Source organism: Charadrius vociferus, unplaced genomic scaffold, assembly GCF_000708025.1.
Source record: "Charadrius vociferus isolate BGI_N301 unplaced genomic scaffold, ASM70802v2 scaffold186, whole genome shotgun sequence".
NCBI lineage: Eukaryota > Metazoa > Chordata > Aves > Charadriiformes > Charadriidae > Charadrius > Charadrius vociferus.
In genome coordinates, this window is record NW_009648793.1 from 1464357 (window position 1) to 1485105 (window position 20749).

Sequence of the window (20749 nt, forward strand, 5' to 3'; positions counted from 1 at the left end):
CTTTCCCTAATTATGCTACAGACAGTGTTAAGCAAATCCCAACACTGTATTTTTCAAGTCTTTCCTAATGACTAACCCTGCTTTTCTGCTCCTCTGAAGCCCTGGGATGAAGAATACCACAAGGGGGTAGCATTTTTTGTCTCTGAAATCCAAATGTTATTCTATTGTTCCCTTTATTGTTTCATGTTCCTAATCAGTAGGCAAGAAGATCAATGTAAATAAATTTTTGAGCTTGTTCTTAATTTCTATGACTCCTGAGGAAGTAAGCAGTCTTTTCCTAATTCATTTCTATCCCCATCATAAACTGCTAAAATAGGTCCAAGAGCGCGCATACTACAAAGCACCTACAGGACTCTTACTGATTACTACCACCCAGCATACTGCTCGGGAACTTTTACCTGAAACTGTATTTTGTTCCTAATTTAATATGCATCATTAACAGGAAATGCTTTCCCACATTTCAGATACCACACATGCATAAAACCTCACCTCCACCAAACAGGGATATTATACAATCATCTATCACTTTTGAGTCTAAGTAGTATGTCATTTCTTCCGAGAAGAGAAATTAATTAATCATGGAGTAAAAGAAAAATAAATTTTCTCGTGGTCTAGAGTGTATTAAATAAAAGAAAAAAAATCTTTCACAAAAAAAAAAGAAAAAGAAAACAAGAAAACTATGTTTGAAGACAGGTCTCAAAACAAACAGACAAAACAAGTAAACAATAAAATTTCGTAAATTTCAGTAAATTTCAGTTTCACAGATGGAATACACATCTTCTTGAATGCCATGATTTACAAAACCATTTTTGTATCACATATCAGAAGTGAACTACTTTAATCAAAGCAACTCACAAGTCTGCAAATGTTTCAGTAAGATTCAATCCTTAGGTACAGAAAGAAAGAACAGCCACTGACATCACAGTACTATGCCGATTTTAAAGAGACCCATTCAAACATAACGTAGCCCAATAATATGTGATTATTCCTAGAAGACAAACAGGAAAGGGACAAGTATATGGGTTTTTTTGGTTTTTAAAAGGTCTTCCAGGCAAGTTTTAATTTCTCTCTCAAAATCTCCAGCATGCTGGGTTTCCATGACAAGACATTTTGTGACCACCATCAAAATAATACTGGATCTCTTAAATGTGTTTTGCATGATCCTGTTCTGTTCTGCAGAGTGCAGCCATGTCACTCGTTCAATAAAGTAAAAAGTTCTGGTGACATCCACCTGAAAAGGTCAGGAATACAAGCCCTACTAGAAAACAAGAAGATGAACAATACGCGAAGATCTCAAGGACACCTTCAAATATTTTATGTCTCATACTAGCACTTTGCAATTTAAAATGAATTTAAGGTGAATATTCATTTGTAATTATTTCTGAATTTCTTCATGGTAACGTGTGTACTACAAAGATGCATTTTGTCCCAAACATAACCAAAACATGTCACTTACCTTTTCATTATTGTAATAAGAAATGCTGTCTCCATCAAACTTAACCCAGCGCTTCTGAAACATACGTTTGCTGTGAATCAAAAATTAATAAACTTAAAATTATAAACACAAGTTAACACTGGCTTTTAAGAATGTCTCAAGCACATATTATAGAAAGGTTAAATTGTGTTTAGCTTCCTGTGTTTCAGCTTAAACATATTGAAAATTAAAATAAATCTCAGCCCTATCTATCTTTTCAAAAGGAGAATGCTGATTTCAAATATAATAAGAATATCTGTAAATAAGAAGTGCAGTATTACTGGACTTCTTTTATAAATCAGTGTCTTCATGTTTTTAATCAATTCAGTTTCCTGTCTATTTCCTCCCCATGTGCTCTGTATCACATCCAAAGTGACAGACGAAGGAAACTTTACTTTAATTTTGCTTGAAACTAACACAGATGGAAACTAACTATTTTCATTGGAGGCAAAGGAATATTCTGAACACAGAGCATACCTTGAAGTGTTACAAGCTCTGTAAGATACTTTCCAAAAAGGAAAGCTGAGAACCTAAAATGACCACCTCATTACCATGTTTATGAGAAGGACATCTCTGTTTAAAGACTATGGTATCTTCAGTCTCCTGAACATTCTCTTCCCTGGTCAATAAATAAATAGAGGTCACACCAAATCACTCAACAAGTACAACATAAAATTTCATTTTCAATCTGTGTTATCAACTGGACATCATTAATGAGAAGCTCATTTGATTATTTCAGCTTGCTGTTAACTCATGCTCTATAAGGACCTCCTAAGAAATTATTTTTACATGAACCTGACGTAGTCTGTTATGCTCATTAAAAATGTTGACAGCCTATTAGTTATCATCTATAAAAGTTTCAATTCTAAAATCTATTAAAAAAGTTAATTAAGCAAGACCAAGACCCCACTCTAACATCTCTTTTCCCAAGATTATTTCCTTTCCTGCTAAATAAGTGCTCTGTTTTAGGATTAGTAGACTGTGATAGTTCATCAAAACTTTAATCAAACAGCAGCTCTGGCTTAATTAACTTGTATTATACGACTACAATAAATCATCATTATTCATAACCTGGAAAGGCCCATGCAAAATCTATTTTCCATTAAAATGTCAATAAACTTCAAGACGATGCAGTGAAGAAAAAGTGAACCTAAGTACCATATACAATGTGAGTAAACTTGACGGCTTTATAATTCGTAGTGAGTTAACCAAAAAGAGAAGCTGTACTTTAAATGCACAATTTATAGCAACTTAAGAAAAAGGTAAATACCCATTCCCCTGAGGAGACACAAAGTGCCAAGTGTAAATGGGAGCTCTATAAAAAGAAGAACGGAAGCAGAGAGGGAGGAGAACAGAAAGAAACTTTCAGTTGGCAGGGACTGAAATAAAAATGTGAGTGCTTTAAGGGATGAAAAAAATATATTTTTTTTCCCCCCCTTTGGTTGGTTTCTTTAAGTCTTCAGATATTTGAGAAATGGCAGCGTAAGAAAGAGAACCAAAAAAATGTAGCATTCATTAAACAAAGCTTAAGAAAAAGCCCTTGAAATTTAGCCAAGGAATACCACTGGCTCAAGGCTACTGACCCTGCAACTGTTCTACTCCGTCCTAACCAGTACTAATTTTGTGGTTAACTCATTATCTTTTTCAAACAATATATTCTCACACAGTACTTTATCTAAAGCCTTCACACTTTGTTCGCAACTCCATTCCTTCAAATAGCACAAAATGAGTCAACTGGAATCAAGAACTATACTTTTAAATCACTATATTAGCTAACTGCCAAAAGTGTTGTTAAAAAAAAAAAAGCCCTGTAAGTGAAATAAAACAAAAGTTACAGCTAACTGCAACTCTCTGAGAAGTCAATGCACTAACAATTCTGAAAAAAAAAGATGTGCAAATGCATATTATACTGGGGAAAAGTCTTTTGACTCTGTGTAGAATTATCTTTGGTTCTTTAGCAAAAGTAAACAATGACAATCCATAAATGTGCATGAAGCTTTTGAAACAATTTAAAAAAACGTTTCAGCAGATTGAAATTCCAAAATGGTAAAATCAGATTTATTTCTTCTTGTTATTCAGCTTGAACAATGCATCACTGTATCAAAACAAATAAAGCCCAAATCACAAGAAATTAAAATTTGCTAAATCCAAACTCAACAAATAAAAATGGAAATTACTGAGCAACAGAGCTCCTTCCAGTGGGCTCAAAACAGATTGTATTCTCAACCAATTTAATTCAATAACTTTGTCACTAAACTAAAAAAAAAAAAAAAAAAAAAATCTAATTGCTATACTAGTCAAGGAGTTGTGATGCTTATTATGGCCACAAATAATGAAAGGAAAGGCCTAACAGTTTAGTACCACCTTTCAGTATAGCTAAACATACAGTCCTAAGAACAAAGAACGAAGAACTACTAAGACTTAAGTACAGTAAAATAGATGTATTATAGCATTAACAAGGACAACAGCTTTAATTTCTAGATGCTAAGTAATAGTGAAGATCAGAAATAGACTTAAAACGTAAAATTGTGCCACTGTCAATACAAAAAGGAATTTAGAAGAAAGTCATAAGAGCAACTAGAGAACTCAGAACTACAATTTAAAAAGAAGACTATTCAATTTATTAAGGAGGAGGTTAGAAGAATTTCAGCAGTGTCTGCAAGTTTTTATGAAGGGATGATCTGGTAATGGAGTGCTCTTTAGTGTAAAACAATCTAAGAGCATCTGGAATTTAAAGTATGTTAAAATAAAACAATTAAAGACTTCAAAAAGTAACAGAAATTAAACAGATTTTATTTTTTCTTACCTACAAATGTGGCAAAGAGTCTATTATCTTTCTATTATGTTATTCTCTCCTCTTCATTATTTGAAATCTTAAAGCAAGACTTGGGCTCAGATTCCTTCCATCAAACTTAACACACATCAATAAAGTAAACTAGGAGACAATTCACCCTAGATGCATTTCTAAACTCAAAACTCAACCTATACACACCATTCTGAAACCAGCAAGATCTCTAGTAACTGTAATAATTAATTTATACATCCATGGGCAAATTGGTAAAGTAGTATTTCAGAATCAGAGTTTGTTTTCACTTACTTTGTGGCCCACAGAAAATCAGCAAAAATGTACATATTGGAAATATTGCTACAAATTAATTCTGTAGTTTTCTGCTACAGCTCATGAGTGGCAATCAACATTTTTAATAAAAATATTTTTCCTGTGTGTGCCTCCTAAATAAACTTTAGAATAGGTAATGACATTAAAAAACTAAGAATTCAGAAGAATCCTATGCTCTTGCAACAGAAACAGTTCCCTTTCCCACCCCAAATAGTAAGCACTGACCAAATACAAACTTAAGATCTCTCCCACAAACATACACCTTCACTATTACATGGTAACGACTGCAAATACCATACCCTTGAGGGGATAATTTATCCAGCCATCCTGCTTTAACCTTCTTTACTGATGGTCCATAAAAACAAGCGTACGGTGTTATTGATTCATTTCCAATCGAAGTTTGATGTCCATCAAATTGCTGAAAATGCATTTGTTCACTGACCAAGCGATCAGAATCTCTACTTTGCATCTTACTACAAGACGCTGAGTGTGTTTTGGCTTTATTTTTCTTTTTCTTTAAAGACAAAGAACATTGTTCCACAAGAGAGTATACAGATTCACTTTCAGATTCTTCTAGTGCTAATGATTTGTTTTCCGGGGGTAGGGACTCATTTTTTGCAAATTCCTTTGTCTTCTCTTCCTGATTATTAAAAGAACTAGAAAGAAAAGGTGCATTTTACTCTTAACGTATTGCTACAATGCACAAACACATAAAATTATTAATTAGAACAAATATTGGTAAGACATTACAAATATGTTTGTAACTTGTTTAAATATTCCAATAAGCACAGACATGCTAAATACAATGTATCTTATAACTATGACCATACTGAATACTACTTTCTGCATTGAACAGGACTGGTAGCAAAGTAACATTTGCTGGTTCCTTGAGAAGCCTGAACAAAAATTTTAAATAAATTCTCCTTCCTCAGAAAACAATCTTCATTTATTTTAATACTTTGGAGGACTCGCAGCATCACCTGTCTCTTCCCTGGTGCACCTTATCAGAAGCCAGGTACAGACTGGGACTTAAGGAGCACATTAGCTCCCATTTCACCAAACCACCTGCCACCGCCTCACAACAGGAAAAGAGAATAGTTTAATTTTGTGGTTTGTTTGTTTTTGGTTTTTTTTTTTCTAATGAGGAAGTAGAGTATGAAAGTACTCGGACATGGTTAGCTATGAGACAAAAATAAAACTTGTCTCTTCCTTATTCTGACACAAGTTTTCTGGGGAAAAGAGGGACATCTTCCAAATCCACAAGACACTGAAACCTGGGTTAGACAGCCTCAGGACAGCCACAGAGCCAAACTTCACCTCCTATAGCATGGGGTAAAGGCTCAAATAGAAAAAAAAATTTAAAAATACAGTCATGGTTGTCCCTTCAGAGGTAGAAATCTACTTGTGATATCAGTAAATAACTCTTGCCTCTTTACATTTTGAATTTCTCTATAACTCTTATTTAATACCATGGATTCTTGAAAGAAGAATACTCTTCATTCATTCCTAGATCCAATTTATTTTCACATGCCAGGAATTCATTTCCATGAAGTTCCTAGAAAAGAAATATATTGTAACCAACATTTGTACTGAAGTAGTAAGTGATGTAAGTTACTGTAGACATAAATCACACACAAACAGGAGCCTAACTAGCAAAGCTATTCTTTGCCCCATTTTCACATATGCATTTAAAAGATCATGTTTTTAAGTATTTCAAGAAATGTTATTTACAATGTTTCCTTTTAAAATAGTAATACTCAGATAAAGAATTTGAGCATAGTCCAAAGCACCCAACACAAATGAATTAGAGAAATTCAGTGTGTAGAAATATCAGTGTTCCGATTTTTCTTGAAGCACAACTGAGTATTATTTTTACCCTAAAATTTTCTAAGCTCAAGAGCCATGTGTTGCATGCATGTTAAGTATACTATTTATGATTTGCCACTGCTAGCCTACCTTTCAAATCAATGCTTCTTCTCTGAATTAAATGTATAGCCTTCATGGTACACTAAAGATAACAATGGTAAATTCAAATTCCTACAGTAAGACTGAACTCAGCCATATCGAATATCTCTCTCATTTTCTTGCCAAGCTCTTCTTCCTAAAATGTACATTTATTAACGTTTGTTTAGAAATCTTTATCACAAACTGCTTGCAGTGTACAAAATGTCAAAGTTTACACTGTTCAAGAACATTACATTTCACACTTCCCGTACTTGATCTGACAATCATATTGCATTACCAAGCTTCTCAATACTTGTCTTTCTTCCATAAAAAAACAAAAACAAAACAACCCCCAAACTAAAATGAACATCTTTGTGCTTTCTGATGGAAGCATCTTAATTTACTCATTTAAGCTTTGATGTGTATGTCACGAAGCTGAAGGGTGGCAGAAAAAAAGTGGATAAGCTTTCACAACAGTTGCCATTTGTTTTCTGAGTGACAGGACCTCATCTTGTACTTGAGGGCTGTACCGTGGCAACATGAAAAGGCAAGCTTAAAAAAAAGCACATAGCCCAAAGCTGAGTATGTGTACACTGCAGCAAAAATTGTGGAAATCACAGGCTGCTGCTAGGATAAACCTAGGTGAACAGTCTGTCTTCCTCTGCCAGCCAGATCCATTATACAAAAAACCAAACCACCACCAACTACCAAAAAACAACCACCACCCACATACCACACTATTAACCATGTTATAGCATCAAGGATTAGACCAAAAAAAAATTAATTAAATAACAGAACATCCATACACCTTGCAAACAAACTCAACAGAAAACTCAAAAGCAACCTGTCCGCTGCTTATCAAATGCTTGGATTGACTGGAACCCTCACAAAAGGAGGGGAAATGGCAGTGTCCCCTTCTACACAATGGTCAGGAGGCTGACATCATCACCCAGAAATCACGTTCAGAGTAAAAACGGTCAGTATCTTTTATCCTCATTTCTCTATCAGGTTGCAACTGCAAACCATACCTGCTGTAGTTATGTGGTAGTACCCTCTTCCTGCCTCTCATGAACCATTACTATACTTTTTTTTAAGTTCTTTGTCCAGCTTGTGCCCACTCCACAATCTTCAGCACTTGGGCAAGTGAATTCAGGGAACCTGAGAACTTCCAAGTAATAATCAAGAAATGCATTTTTATTGCTAGCATATTTTAAAATGCAGAAGTCCACAAATGAACATAGGTTGTGGGGACAGGGAGTTCTATTTGTTCAAAAACACATATTTCACCCAAATTAAATCCCGAACATTTCCAATGTGTCACAGAATTACTCTGCAAGACGTTTAGACTCGAGACAAGAGAAAACTCCCATCTCCCATCTCCTGCAAATCTCGGGGTATTATACAAAGGTAGTTGGCAGCAGCATTTTCTCCTACAGACACCTTTGTAAGAGAAGCATTTCTTAAGAGATAGGTGTATATATATTACACAGAAACTGTCTCTAAATATGTACTGTTCTTATGCCTAGGAAATCTGGTTCCTGGATCCCAGACAGATGGAACCGCCTACTTGCAGCCCTGTACAAGAATCCTCTACTTTTGATCAGGAAGTAATTCAGATACATTTTTGGTTTTAGCTTTTTCTAACAGGTAGTCTTGATCACAACAGCAAGTCAGGAAAGCTGAATGCTAAAACACAGACTGCATGAAGAGCATCGGGACTGAGGCTACATTAAACAAAGACTCAATGCTATTCAGGACAGGCATCTTCCTTAGGAGATACTGCCTTTATCTTCTATTAAAGCTAATGTCACACAGTTCTCCACAGATTGATTCTTGAATGATGGTTTGGCAATACAATTTTATAACAGGTCCATAAAGATAAATTCCTCCTGTTAAAATATTAAGGGTTCTTATTTTAAAGTGGTAAGATTTGCAATCTGGCCAGCATTTAAAGTGGTAAGATTTGCAATCTGGCCAGCATTCTACAGTATTACAATGCTTCGGAGCTCACATAGTTTACTGAACTCAATACGCCTGTTTACTTTAGTCTGACAGTCTGCAGCAAGAAATAAAGCCAATACTTCACTCTAGAGGCCTGAACTCATTAGAATTCAGTTTTTCTGAGAAGAAATTCTAATATACTTGACTCTTCAGTTGGACACAACAATAAATCAGCTCTAAAACATTTGGATTTTTATTTGTGTTATTTTTAAATCAATATTTAAAAAAAAAAAAAAAGTTCTTTCTTCAGGTTGCCCTTTAGATATTTCTGCTTCTAGCTGTCTTTCTTCCTGAGCTAAGCCACAGGCATATTTTCTTCATAACCTTAATTCCCTGTTCTCTCACGCTTACTTACCTCCAGTCTGTGGTGACTCACTACCTATGTCTACAGACACTCCCTTTATAAAAGCCTATAGAAGCCTTTCCGTCTTTACACCAACAGGAAGGAGGGTAACGGCCAACTTACAAGCCCTTAGAACAAACTTCAATCAGTCAGTGTAACAATTTGCTACATTTTCTGGTATACAGACAAACTATGTTCTCATGTGAGGTTATCTTTTAAAGTGAAGCAGCAGTTGCAAGTCCTAAAATCTCATATATGTTACAGCATTATCTAAACTTTCCTCTTTGTTCCTAGGATACTTGACACCTACTGAAAAAAAATCTGAGTGACATGGTTTTATTGTTTTATGGTTCTTCTTTATGACCTTTGTCTGCAATTAAGTTCTAATGGAACCAGAATTAACTCTGAAGTATCCAACAGGCATGAGATAAATACAACTCAAAAAACTGTTCACTTACACGCAAGTGATAATTAAAATCCAAATCTTCAGATTAGGGGAAGCATGTTATAATATACTACATTAATTGGGATTCTACAACCAACAGAAATAGTAATTTTCAAGAAGTTAATCCAGTTTAACAGCATGTTATTTTTGTATTTGGTGCCTTTGTAAGATAAGAAAGATTGCTGACAACCTTCCCGGGTTTGCTTTTTTACAACCATTTTAATGAAACATACATAATAATGCGAAGAATTAACAAGGCGGCTAGGGATCTTTTTCTAGAAAACCTGCTTATGCCATTGAACTAATTACAAAGAAGTTAAATTTTGAATTTTTAAAAAGACATTGGCACAGACAACAATAACTGGCACAGACAACACACTGTACACAAGAAAAGAAAAAGAAAGCTTAAGTCACTTCTGCGTGCAGATAAGAACTCAAAGGAGAAACAAGACATGAATTTATGAGTACCTCCTTAAAAAGCCAACAAGAACAAAAAAAGCACAACATATTTCCAAAGAAAAGAAAGCACACCCCCAAAATAGAGATCATTTTTATGCTTCTAAACTCCTCCCATTAGAAGATGGAATTTGAGCCATTTATTTTCACTGACCAATTCTGAAAAAATGAAATTGGTAAAAAAAAAAATAATATCCTAGGCATCCATTCGAGTAACTTTCATTTTACTCAATAGTTTAAAAAGTGAAACATTAGAGTGAAGTCCAGGACAGAAAGTAAGAATCATTTACTGTTTTCTCTAACTCAGTGGCTTGAGATCAGCTGGGACAAGTATAAGCAGTTAGAGAATCAACAATTTCTGGTCTGCATCCCCCTGAGAAAGAAGCAGGAGCTGGGATTCACAGCATTTGGCAGATGCCTCACTAAGCGAATTTACCTCCCAGATCTCCACATGATTCAGAAGTCTGTCCACATGCCATCTACAGCATTCATACCATCAATTACTGATCCCAACAAAAATGTTCACTTCAGAGAATCCTACAACAAAAGTGACCTTCTGGGTATACAGCAAGTTTAGGGGATGCAGGAAAATATCATAAGTACTGAGAACTTCCATAGACAGGAATCAAAAAACAGTATGGCCAAAACTGACCATCTAAGCTAACATGTAAGCTGTTTTCATAGGATATACACAAGTCTGTGTAGAGATGCCCAGTCTTGACCTACAATTATCAGAAGTCAGAAATGCCACTTTTACCTTTACTGGTCAATTCTAATGGTTTTCAACCACTTAACCTCACTTAGGCAGAAAGTATTACAATACACCACTGTACCTAAGAGGGTAAAAGAAAGGCATCAACATAGTCTGCAATTACCTGTAACTGTTTTGCATTTGACATGACAGCTCTGGGCATAAAAAAACAAACAAACAAAAAAACACCAACAAAAAAAAAAAACCAAACAAACGAAACACCACAAGTCAGTTATCTTATGTTTAAAAAAACAAAACCAAAAAAACCCCAACCAACACACACCACAGCTTTCTATTACTACTGAACAGTACAAAGTGTATCTCAAGATTAAGAATAGTCACTAGTCCACAAATATTTATACTATAAACCTTTTGCATATGCCTAAAAAGACAGAAATGGTACTAGGAACTGAAAAAGCAGAGGAAAAAATAGTTAAGGGCAATAAAAAAAAAAAAACACATAACATGAAGACTAAAGTGAAAATAGACCATTTATATCCAGACTTCTCAACTTACTTTAGCATCTTCAGGGTTGCCACAGAAAAAGGTTTCCCCATATGGGGAGATGATGGGTGGCTTTTCTCCTGTGAACATTTCTTAAAGCAAAAAAATAAATAAATACAGAGTCACACAGTGCAATGCTCTTCTAAAGTAATAATAAAATCAACAAGGCACACAGACTTGTCAGCTCATGATTTCTCTGTCAGGGAAAAAAAAATTAAAAACAAGAAACAACTTCCCATTCCTACTGAACTCCAAACACCTTTTTTCCCCCCCCATCAGATACTACCTACTCAAACGTTACTATTATTACTATATAATTTGGATATAACTTGCATACAGGCATTTTCTTCTTTCTTACCCTGCATTAAGTTAAAAAAACCCCACCTTTTGTTGCATACTTTTAGGAGCAATAGCTCCAAAGTGTCCTTTACTCTGACTTTCAAAAAAACCCCAAAACAACAAACAAACCCCACAAAAACTCATTTGTGCACAATCTTCATTTTGAGACTAAGTATTTGCTTGAAATTAATATGCATGACTTCAAACAAGACATACCTCCAGAGTATGAAAGAACTTTTGTTTACAACTGACTGCACAAGACTTCTAAACTCTTCCAGTAAACTATTTAATACAATTAATTTCCTGTTATTTCCTGGAGCTATGAGCTCTAACTAACAAATTATGCAGCATTAGTCAGGAACACGCTCCTTTTATCTTTCAAGAAAAAGTTAACTCTGCTTAAAAAAAAAATCTGGATCTAATCTGAGAAACTCAAAATACTGTAGTCTAAAAAAGTATATTAAAATAAATGAGGTTTAAATACTGGATTTTCTAATTCTCATTTTATTAGCTTATAAACAAAAGCTAAGTAAAAACGTAGAAGTGGTTAAATGTTTTGCTATTACATACATCACCTTTTTCCAGACTTTCCAGATGCTCAATATTCTTAAAATAAGCAAGTCAATACTCATTTTAGGCAACTTCTGGTCTGAAGTTTCTTTTTTGTCAATATTCAAGATGTAAATACAGAATGCTTAACTCACCGTTTTGTGAAATTTGCCTCCCTATTTTCGTCCATATTCAAGATGTAAATACAGAATACTCACCGTTTTGTGAAATTTGCCTCCCAGTGCAAGAAATATTTACAAGATCCACATTTCTTCTTTTCTGAAGGGAACTTGAACAAAACAAAGCACAAAATAAAACAGTCAGTGAAATTTCCTAGATTGGAGCAAAAAAAAAAAAAAAATCTTATGCAGTTAAACCATTACAGTTATATACAAATAGCCAATTTCAAGTCTTGGGAAAATTTCCAATTTAATTTAAAAGTCAATTAATAATGTGTTCTCCTCCCTTTATGACACAGAATACTCCTCTGATCTTAGCATACATCTTGAGTTTGGTTTGTTTTGGTTTTTTTTTTCCCCTTTTTTCTTTTTTTCATTTTAAATTGACCTTATGATACACTTATATTTCTGGGAAGCATGGAGATCCCCCACCCTTTACCCTCCTTCTTGTTCACACTGGTTACCAATGACTACATTTAAAGAAGGATGTACTATAAAAGCCTAATTTAACAGTAAGCTGAAAGGGAGTCTGGGCATGGAAGTCCAAACAAAACATGCTCTCAATCACCGTAGAATTTGCTGTAAAGTTTTCATTTCCTAAGGTGAACTTTTTCCCAGAATGTTTTCAATCTGATACATAAATGACGTTGCATTGCAACTGCCTGTGACTACCAATGAACATTTTGTAGAGAGGTAAGAATGTATCCCCATACACAACAGAAAAGTTATTTTATTATTGCTGAAATACCTAGGGGCCAGCACACCACCAACTTCACTTATAGTGGCACTAACCATGCTGCTAAGGATCACGTTTCTTTAATTATTATTATTGTGATTTCAGGCTTAGATAGCAGCTTTAGAATAACCACAGAGGAACAAATATGCCTGAACTAGTACAGTTCTGCCATATATTCACTACTTGAGCAGTCTGTATGAGAGCTGTTTTCAGCCAAGCTCTGATTTTCTCTATTAACATGAATACTTAGTAATTTTTTCTCCTTATTTCATTTTCTCTGCTTGAAATAACAGTAATACAGATCCTCGTGCATCCTTATAGAACATTCATTGATTGATAAATGCCATACAAGATCCTTGAAGTTCTCCTAACAGTTTGCAGGTCCTCCATCCTTCAAAGCCAAAGATAAGTATTTTTTACTAAAAATATCAATATTCCTCATTTTTTATTCCTCTCTAGACAGAGAAATTTTATTCTTTTAAGATTATCTATATTCAAAACTTTAGAAATACTGTCCCATGAAGTCCAAGTTGAATTACTCCATATATCAGGCTGATGTTTCTGTATGACAGAAGACATACCTTTATGAACTACTATTTCATATCATTTTTAATCCATGTCTAAATCTGCTCCAAACAAATTACTAAATTCAAGACAGAAGCCGCACCTTCTAAAGTTAATTGATATAACTTGAAATGTCAATTAAGTTCCTCAATGATATTTTGTAAAATCCCGGTTTTAGAAAACACAGGGTGAGTTTAGCCACTTAAGGTGGATCATGGCCTACCTCCCATTCATAATTGGTTACCCTCTGGGGTTATAATTACAAAAAATACACAGCAAATACTTTCAAAATGTGTTTCTTCACACATTTTACTAAAATTGATGCAGTTACATCTTTTGAAGCTATATTAGCAAATTAACCTCATGCATTTGTACTAACCTGATTTTAAAGAACCTGGTATGCTTACAGAAAAAAACAACCAACTAACTTTTTCAACACAGACTAGATTTCTTTGTGGTTAGGTTGGGTTTTCTTAAAGGTATTAATAGCGTTAAAATAAATGAGAGATACAGATAAGCAACTTTGAGTCAAAGAACTTTTAAAATAATGGTTTTCTTCCTTATGTAAAACAGTGAGTCATTGGCTTAGTTTCAGGGTGGATGGATTTAAAAGTGGGTAATGGTAGTAGCAACAAGTGAAGATAAATTCACCAGGAAATTAAAACCAGGAAATTGGCTTACAGATACCTGCATTTTTTTAATTTATATATTTTTCAGGGCTTGGATATTATTTTTTATTCTATACCTACATGTATGAATACACAGCAAGAAAATCTGCTAATAAGCAAAGCATAGTCTTTTTTTTTTTTCCCCAGCAATCAAAAATAAAACCTTTTTGTCATTTTTGGAAAACAGTTATAATTTACATCAAGTAAAAACTATCACAAGATATAAAATAAATGGAGTAAGCTTACTTGGAATACCTGCTTGAAAGTATAACAAGCAACATACAGTGCAAGATATAAAATTATAATAATTTGTCAGTGTTCAATAGAATAAAATAGATAGTTATTGTATAAATTAAATACCTAGATTAAAAGACAGAAAAATACTGAAGACCTCTTTGGGGGCAAATAAGATTGAAAAAAAATAATAATCTTATATTTACACAAATCTATGACTTCCCTTAACCATTTCCAAAATTTAATACCCCTTCAGATTAATGATCCTTATTTTGCTCTTCATACAAAGGTTAGTGCAAGCAGTTTGCCAGTCATGAAGTGTGCCAATTTTACAAAGATATAATAATTCCAATTAAATTATCATTTATTTTTATTTTATTTTATTTTATTTTTTTTTACAACCATGGTGGTTAAGACCCACTATTTTCATACATTAAGAGGTACCGGATGTGGCGCAGGCTGCATACTCTTCCTCACCACCCTTTCCTTATGCATAAACAGGATGAAAGGGTGTGATGAGGCAGCGACTGGTCTAGCTAAAGGCTGAGAGACTGGAAAGGTGAGAGCTTTGCACTGGGCTGAGCTGAGCTATTTTATTCAATATACTCCTGTCACCTTGCAAATACAGCGAGGGAGAAAGGTCAGTGCAAGCCGTCACTGCTTCGAAGTCTTTACTGGCATTCATCTGCTCAGTGTTTTAAATGAACGAAACTTTTGTTTTCAAAGTCATTCAAAACACATTTTCTTTTCTATCTCTCTCAAGACCTAACCCTCCCATAATGCAAACATGTCAAAAGCACTCTAGCATGCTGTGTTAGAGCTTTGGGGTTCATAGACTGCCTGCAGAGGTAAATTAATGGCGTTGCTTGACCATAAGAAAAGAGAGAGTGCAGCTTCTCCAAAAAACTTTGCCTTGTGTGATAGAATACAGAGTAGAGACACCGCAGCACCAGATTCAGAACCTCATTAGCAATCTTGACTACTTATATGTTAAGAAATGGAGTCTAAAGAATATTAGCATCAAGCAAGAAGTTTCAACCATATGATCTGCCAGTTGCCAAAAACAAACAGTGCCTGCTCAGGCCAAGCACCATTATCTGTTTTATTGATTTATATTCCCCTCCCCCCGCAAATACAGAATATCTTCCAGAATTACTTTTGGTCAATTTCTTCTTATTTCTCTTAATAAAGAATCAGAGCAATCCCACTACTGAACAATACAAGTAACAAAGTTGGGGCATTTAAAAAAATAAATCTAGAAGTATATAGAGTTCATCAGCCTGAAGTTTTATCTGTATAGCATTCTGTATAGCAAACAGGTCGACCACGTTACAAATCTGCTCAAGCTTTTTCTGCTGCTCTGAATGATGCAACAGTAGCTATTTCACCTAAGAGTGACTACTAAATAACACGATCCAAAGCCTCTAAAACTCTCTATGCTTATTATCCTTAATCTTACGCTAAAGGCATGTCAGTGTTTAGCTCAACCCATTGCATTGCTTTCATTATATTGTCTTACAAAAGCCTCAGTTCTTCACTCATGTCTGTATGGAAGAAGTCACTTAGACCGAAAGTATCAAGAGAGACCACAAAACTTCCAATCCACTCTGTTCAACCCTTTGCTCTGCTCCATAACATGGCTGGCAAACGACCACAAAACTTCCAATCCACTCTGTTCAACCCTTTGCTCTGCTCCATAACATGACTGGCAAACGATACTAAAAATTTAAGACTGCTCACTTAAATACAGAATGCAGGGTCTCAGAAAGGGTGATGACTTTGTCCAATAAAGGCATTTTGGATGCAGTTTATTTCATTTTTAGAAGATGATTTGCAATCCCCCTAACAATTCCAGTGCTTTTAAACACCTTTAGAGGTGATCTTTACTAATTCTGTACCAACAGACAGCTCATTATGTTATGAAGTCTTCCTGACAAGAATCTAGCATACACATCACTTCAATACAGATCAGCCAAAACCACTACTAAAATCTGCACAATAACCTCACGATCAAGAACACTGTGTAATGGAAACTTTTTTTTTTTCTTTTAATTCTGCACCCCCCAGTACTACAGCGATGCCACACAGACTTCAAAGAAGAAAGAAAACCGAAGTATTTCCAGCTTCTAAAATGCTATGGCGTCTTACCAGCTGACAGCATGTTTTCTTACAGGCAAGAGCCAGAAGCACAAGTGAGGCACAGGGAAGCAGATATCATTGCAAGAGAGGCAAGCACGTTATTAGTAATAAAAAGTGATGTGATCACAGCACTACTAGGGGGCACAAGCAGACCCACCGTATGAACTTCTTGTGCCAGAAGGCACATAGGAGATCATGAGAAAAGCATCTCCTTGCATAAAAATTTAATGACTAATATCCAAGCACAACTAGAAGGAAATGTTGATTCTTCCAGAAGAAAAAAAGAGGGATTTCTCTGTCTCTATGGAAAAGCCTTCACACAGTGTAACAAGGATGAAACCAGCATCTATCAATAAAAGCCAGTTGAGAATGTTTCTCTATGCAATTCTGTAAGACACACACAATCTTTCCTGAGGTTAAAGATGTTGCAAGCTACCGTTTTAAAGTTCTGCATTAATTCTTTGCCTCTAAGAAAAACAAACAAACAAACAAAAAAAACGTATGCGGCAAGGTTATCAAGAATGTTTCTGTGAAGTTTAAGTTTTGTTTTGAAGTTCTGGTTTAGCCTTGATCTTCCTCAGACAGACTGCTACTTGTCCTTCAAGATTTCCATATTGTTATAACTGGAACATAAAGATGAAGAAAATAGACTGAAGCTCACAAATCAAAATGGTGGGTAATGAAGTTAGTGACCCAGTCACACATCAATCACTAAGAGCCTAGGATTTGGAGGATTTACTTCAATGGTGGGAAGACTACAAATATAGCACATTCTCTCTACTGGATGATTGTTTCTCAAAAGACATTAAGAGTACTCTTTTAGTAGCTACTTGTTGTTATCTTTTAGGATGAGATTCCCATTTCAGCTCAGCGGGAATAGCTTTAGTATATGAAGTATGGATAATCCCTCCACAAAAGTTAACATAAAGGTATTCCTCACTGAAAGATGTTTATACTTAAGTTTCAATGAGCACATTTTTTTTGGTGATTTAGAAGGCACTGAGCAAAAATTTTTTTAATGCACACAAATATCTCTTAATTGTTGCAAATAGCCTTTGCCTCTGCATCTGTTCAATCAAACAATTGTATTACAACATTTAATATTGACTTCTTTCAATAGTCTAAAAGAAACTTATAGATGCTGGGAAAACTCTGCATTTAGGGCATGTATAAACTCGCTAATGATGTTTCTAACTGCTGAGATATGCAGATGAAAAAGACAAGATAAATGCAAAACATTCTCAGACATGTCCCTTCCAGGCATAGCCAGTGGTATTAAAAAAAAAAAAAAAACAACTAAAAAAAGTGCAACCTAATGATTTGGATATGGCTACACTGAAAAAACTTTGCATACATCTTTGCATGAATTTTTCTTCTCTATTTAAGACACTTAACCAGCACGACAAGTAAAACCTTATAGTTAACAGAAAAATATCACAAATTAATCTCTGGGGAGATACTCTTTACGACACAGCCTGTAACATTGTGATCAACTGCACATTTTGTGCCTATTATTTTTAACATTCAAACAATATTACTTTTATTAAAATAGGCCTGGAGTTAAGTTCTAACAGCAGACCTTTTCCTCTACATTCCCTCATATTTTTGCAAGACAAGCTACAACAACTTATGCTTATTCAAGACAGTAAATGCTACTCACTAATTTGTGGATTCAAATGATGAACTCAACCATTTTGAAGGAAGAAAAATCCACACCCACATCACATGAACATTTTGAAACAACTTCAACCTCTCCAATGTAATTTATCATAACAAACTTTATTGGACTCTATCCAATAGTATTCTCACCAGCCCTACACAGAACTATCCTTACAAAGATTCCATAAATTCTGAAAGCCTCCCACATCTATCATTCTTTTTTTTTTTTTCCCCCTTTTCCTTTTTCCACTTCTTTTTTCCTGCTGGAATGCCTCAAAAATAATTTTATACTACAAAGATCATAAGCTAAGCTTTTGTTACTATGAGAACACCAGCAAAAGCCAACACCTAATATGACAAACAGGTTGCATTCATTCCCTGAGTTAACAGTTAAATGACAACCAGTTTAGAAATGAATCTAAGAGCCATCTTGCAGGAAGTCCTTGCTTTAGACCCACAGTATAAAGTAATTTCCTCCTCCACAAAATACCCTATTAAAATTTAAAACAAAGAATTTGTGTATTTATATTTTCATATTAATTTTATGTGCTTTAAGGCTAAGACATAAGATTCTCATGTAATCATCTTGTTATGCCCATGTGTGCAATCAAATCAGATACATCCTGCTTTTTTTTTTTTTTTTTTTTACAGGGTGGCTATACCATACAATGCACAAAGCAGAAAACAAGGTTCTTCTAAATTTTGCCCAACTTTTTAAATAAAACAACATTTATAGGTGTGGTTGTGTAAAACTTCATAGATCTTTCTTATAAGTTACATATACAAAAATAATAACTTCGTATTTTCCAAGAACAGTATCTCTTGAAAAGTACAACCTTAAAAGTTACTGAGATACACTAACTGTTCGCACATCATAAAAATAGATTTTTATACTTAAGGGCAAATTTTTAGCCCTCTTGAAATCACCATTTTGTCACCATTTTCCTCTGACGGATCAGAATTTCATCAGATACGTCAGAGCTAAGGTCTAATTAATAGTATTAGCAATGTTTTGGTTTGGAATAGATTCCATAGCTTTTTCTTGTTATTTTTCAGTCTTGGTTTTGTAACACTTGTGTATTTCCATTCTTCCCAATCTTAACAGCATACCAATTAAGTTTAAAAAATGCTTAATACAGTTGTTTTTAACAAGGGTTATATCTAAAGCAATAAAGATTTCTTTATTTGAAAATAAGCAGAGACAGAGATGACTAGGAGGTTATTTCTAAAATTTCCCTTTAAAATCTCAATTGAGCTTCTAACTTGCACTGAAGCGTAATCCTCCTTCAGTTAATTTGGCATTCCGGATCCAGTGTATTTACAGCACATATATGAAAAATTCACCAAAAAAAAGGGCATAAACACCCATGAGACACCCCAAACCATAATTTCTACAATGACAGCGATTCTTCATTAGAAAGAAGCAGCAGTTACCTTGATGAAGCTTGAACTTTACTTGATTCAGGAACTTCTGGTACAGGTCGATGCCTTAATATATAAGACCGGCTTGCTCTTGGAAATACTTTCATGCAGTTTTGTGAGTAAGAATCATATAAGTCATTGTCTATCATTTCTCCTTTAAACTTAAAGAATGGAGAATTTGGCTCACTATCAGATAAATCATCCTCATCTGCAAACATAAGATGTTTGTTTTCGCTGTATTCTGTCTCACATGAATCAGCAAATGAAAAAGGAGGATCACGAAATGCCAAACAGCCAGCCAAGTGCTCATCAGCTTGGTATGCAGCTGCTTCTTCCAGCGATGTATCCGGCTGAGTATTCATCTTAATACTTCCACTTAGATTGATAGCTTTTAGTACGCTGTCTGAATTCTGGTATAAACTAGAAAAATCTAAATTTGCACAGCTATCATCATTTGCCTCAGATAAGTTTTGCTCTGCAAGTTCGAATCTTTCTTTATCAATGTAAGCTTTATTAAGAAGTTGTTCTGACAATGTTGCAGGTATCAAGCTAGTTCCATCTACACTTGAATTGCTTACTGGAGACTCCTGATCCGAGGATGAATATTGCTTCTCTTCTAAACATCTCAAGTCTCTGAGTTTTAGATTTTCACGATGAAGAGAATTTCCCTGTATTTTTGAAAGAGTGGTGTCTAATTGCTTAAGTATCCTTCTGCGGTGCCCTGTAGGCAACACTCCCATTTGCTGAAGCACGCTGTTATTTATTCCCACACAATCTGTCACAATGTTATAGCCGTATTCTTTAAAGTTAGGAAGATACTGCCCCAAGTTAATGTTGACCAAGAATTCTTCAATATCAGTGCCATTGCCTGTGGATGACATGATGGCAGCTTCATTCCGAATATTGCCCCACACAGTCATGTAGAGATATAGTCAGGATGTGTGCATATTCACTAGCAACAAAGCTCTCCAAATTTGTTGTCAGACAGCCAGTGGAGAATATCAGTTTCTTCAAGACACGTCTTCAAGTTTCTTCAGTTCAAACTGATTTTTTTTTTTTTTTTTAAAGACTGCGAACCTATGGAAAGAAAAAGGGCATTAAAAAAAAAAAAATCCCACCTGAATTCACATTAGTCTTGGATAAAATTCTGAAAGGCTCCCCGTCATTTGTACAGTAATATTTTTAAAATGCTTATATATGAAAATTTCGAGGAGGGTAAACAGC

General features: G+C 34.7%; 1 protein-coding gene across 1 annotated transcript in view; it reads right to left on the reverse strand.

Annotated features, from left to right (window-relative positions):
* Window positions 1-20445, reverse strand: part of ARAP2 (ArfGAP with RhoGAP domain, ankyrin repeat and PH domain 2) — a 136528-nt gene extending 116083 nt beyond the window's left edge. The window contains exons 1-6 of the mRNA XM_009886812.1: window positions 19538-20445; window positions 12143-12213; window positions 11049-11128; window positions 6062-6147; window positions 4892-5248; window positions 1457-1526 (exon numbers count right to left, since the gene is read on the reverse strand). Of these exons, the coding sequence (XP_009885114.1) occupies window positions 1457-1526; window positions 4892-5248; window positions 6062-6147; window positions 11049-11128; window positions 12143-12213; window positions 19538-20445 (1572 nt within the window). The remainder of the gene's footprint in view (window positions 1-1456; window positions 1527-4891; window positions 5249-6061; window positions 6148-11048; window positions 11129-12142; window positions 12214-19537) is intronic.
* Window positions 20446-20749: the final 304 nt, after the last annotated feature.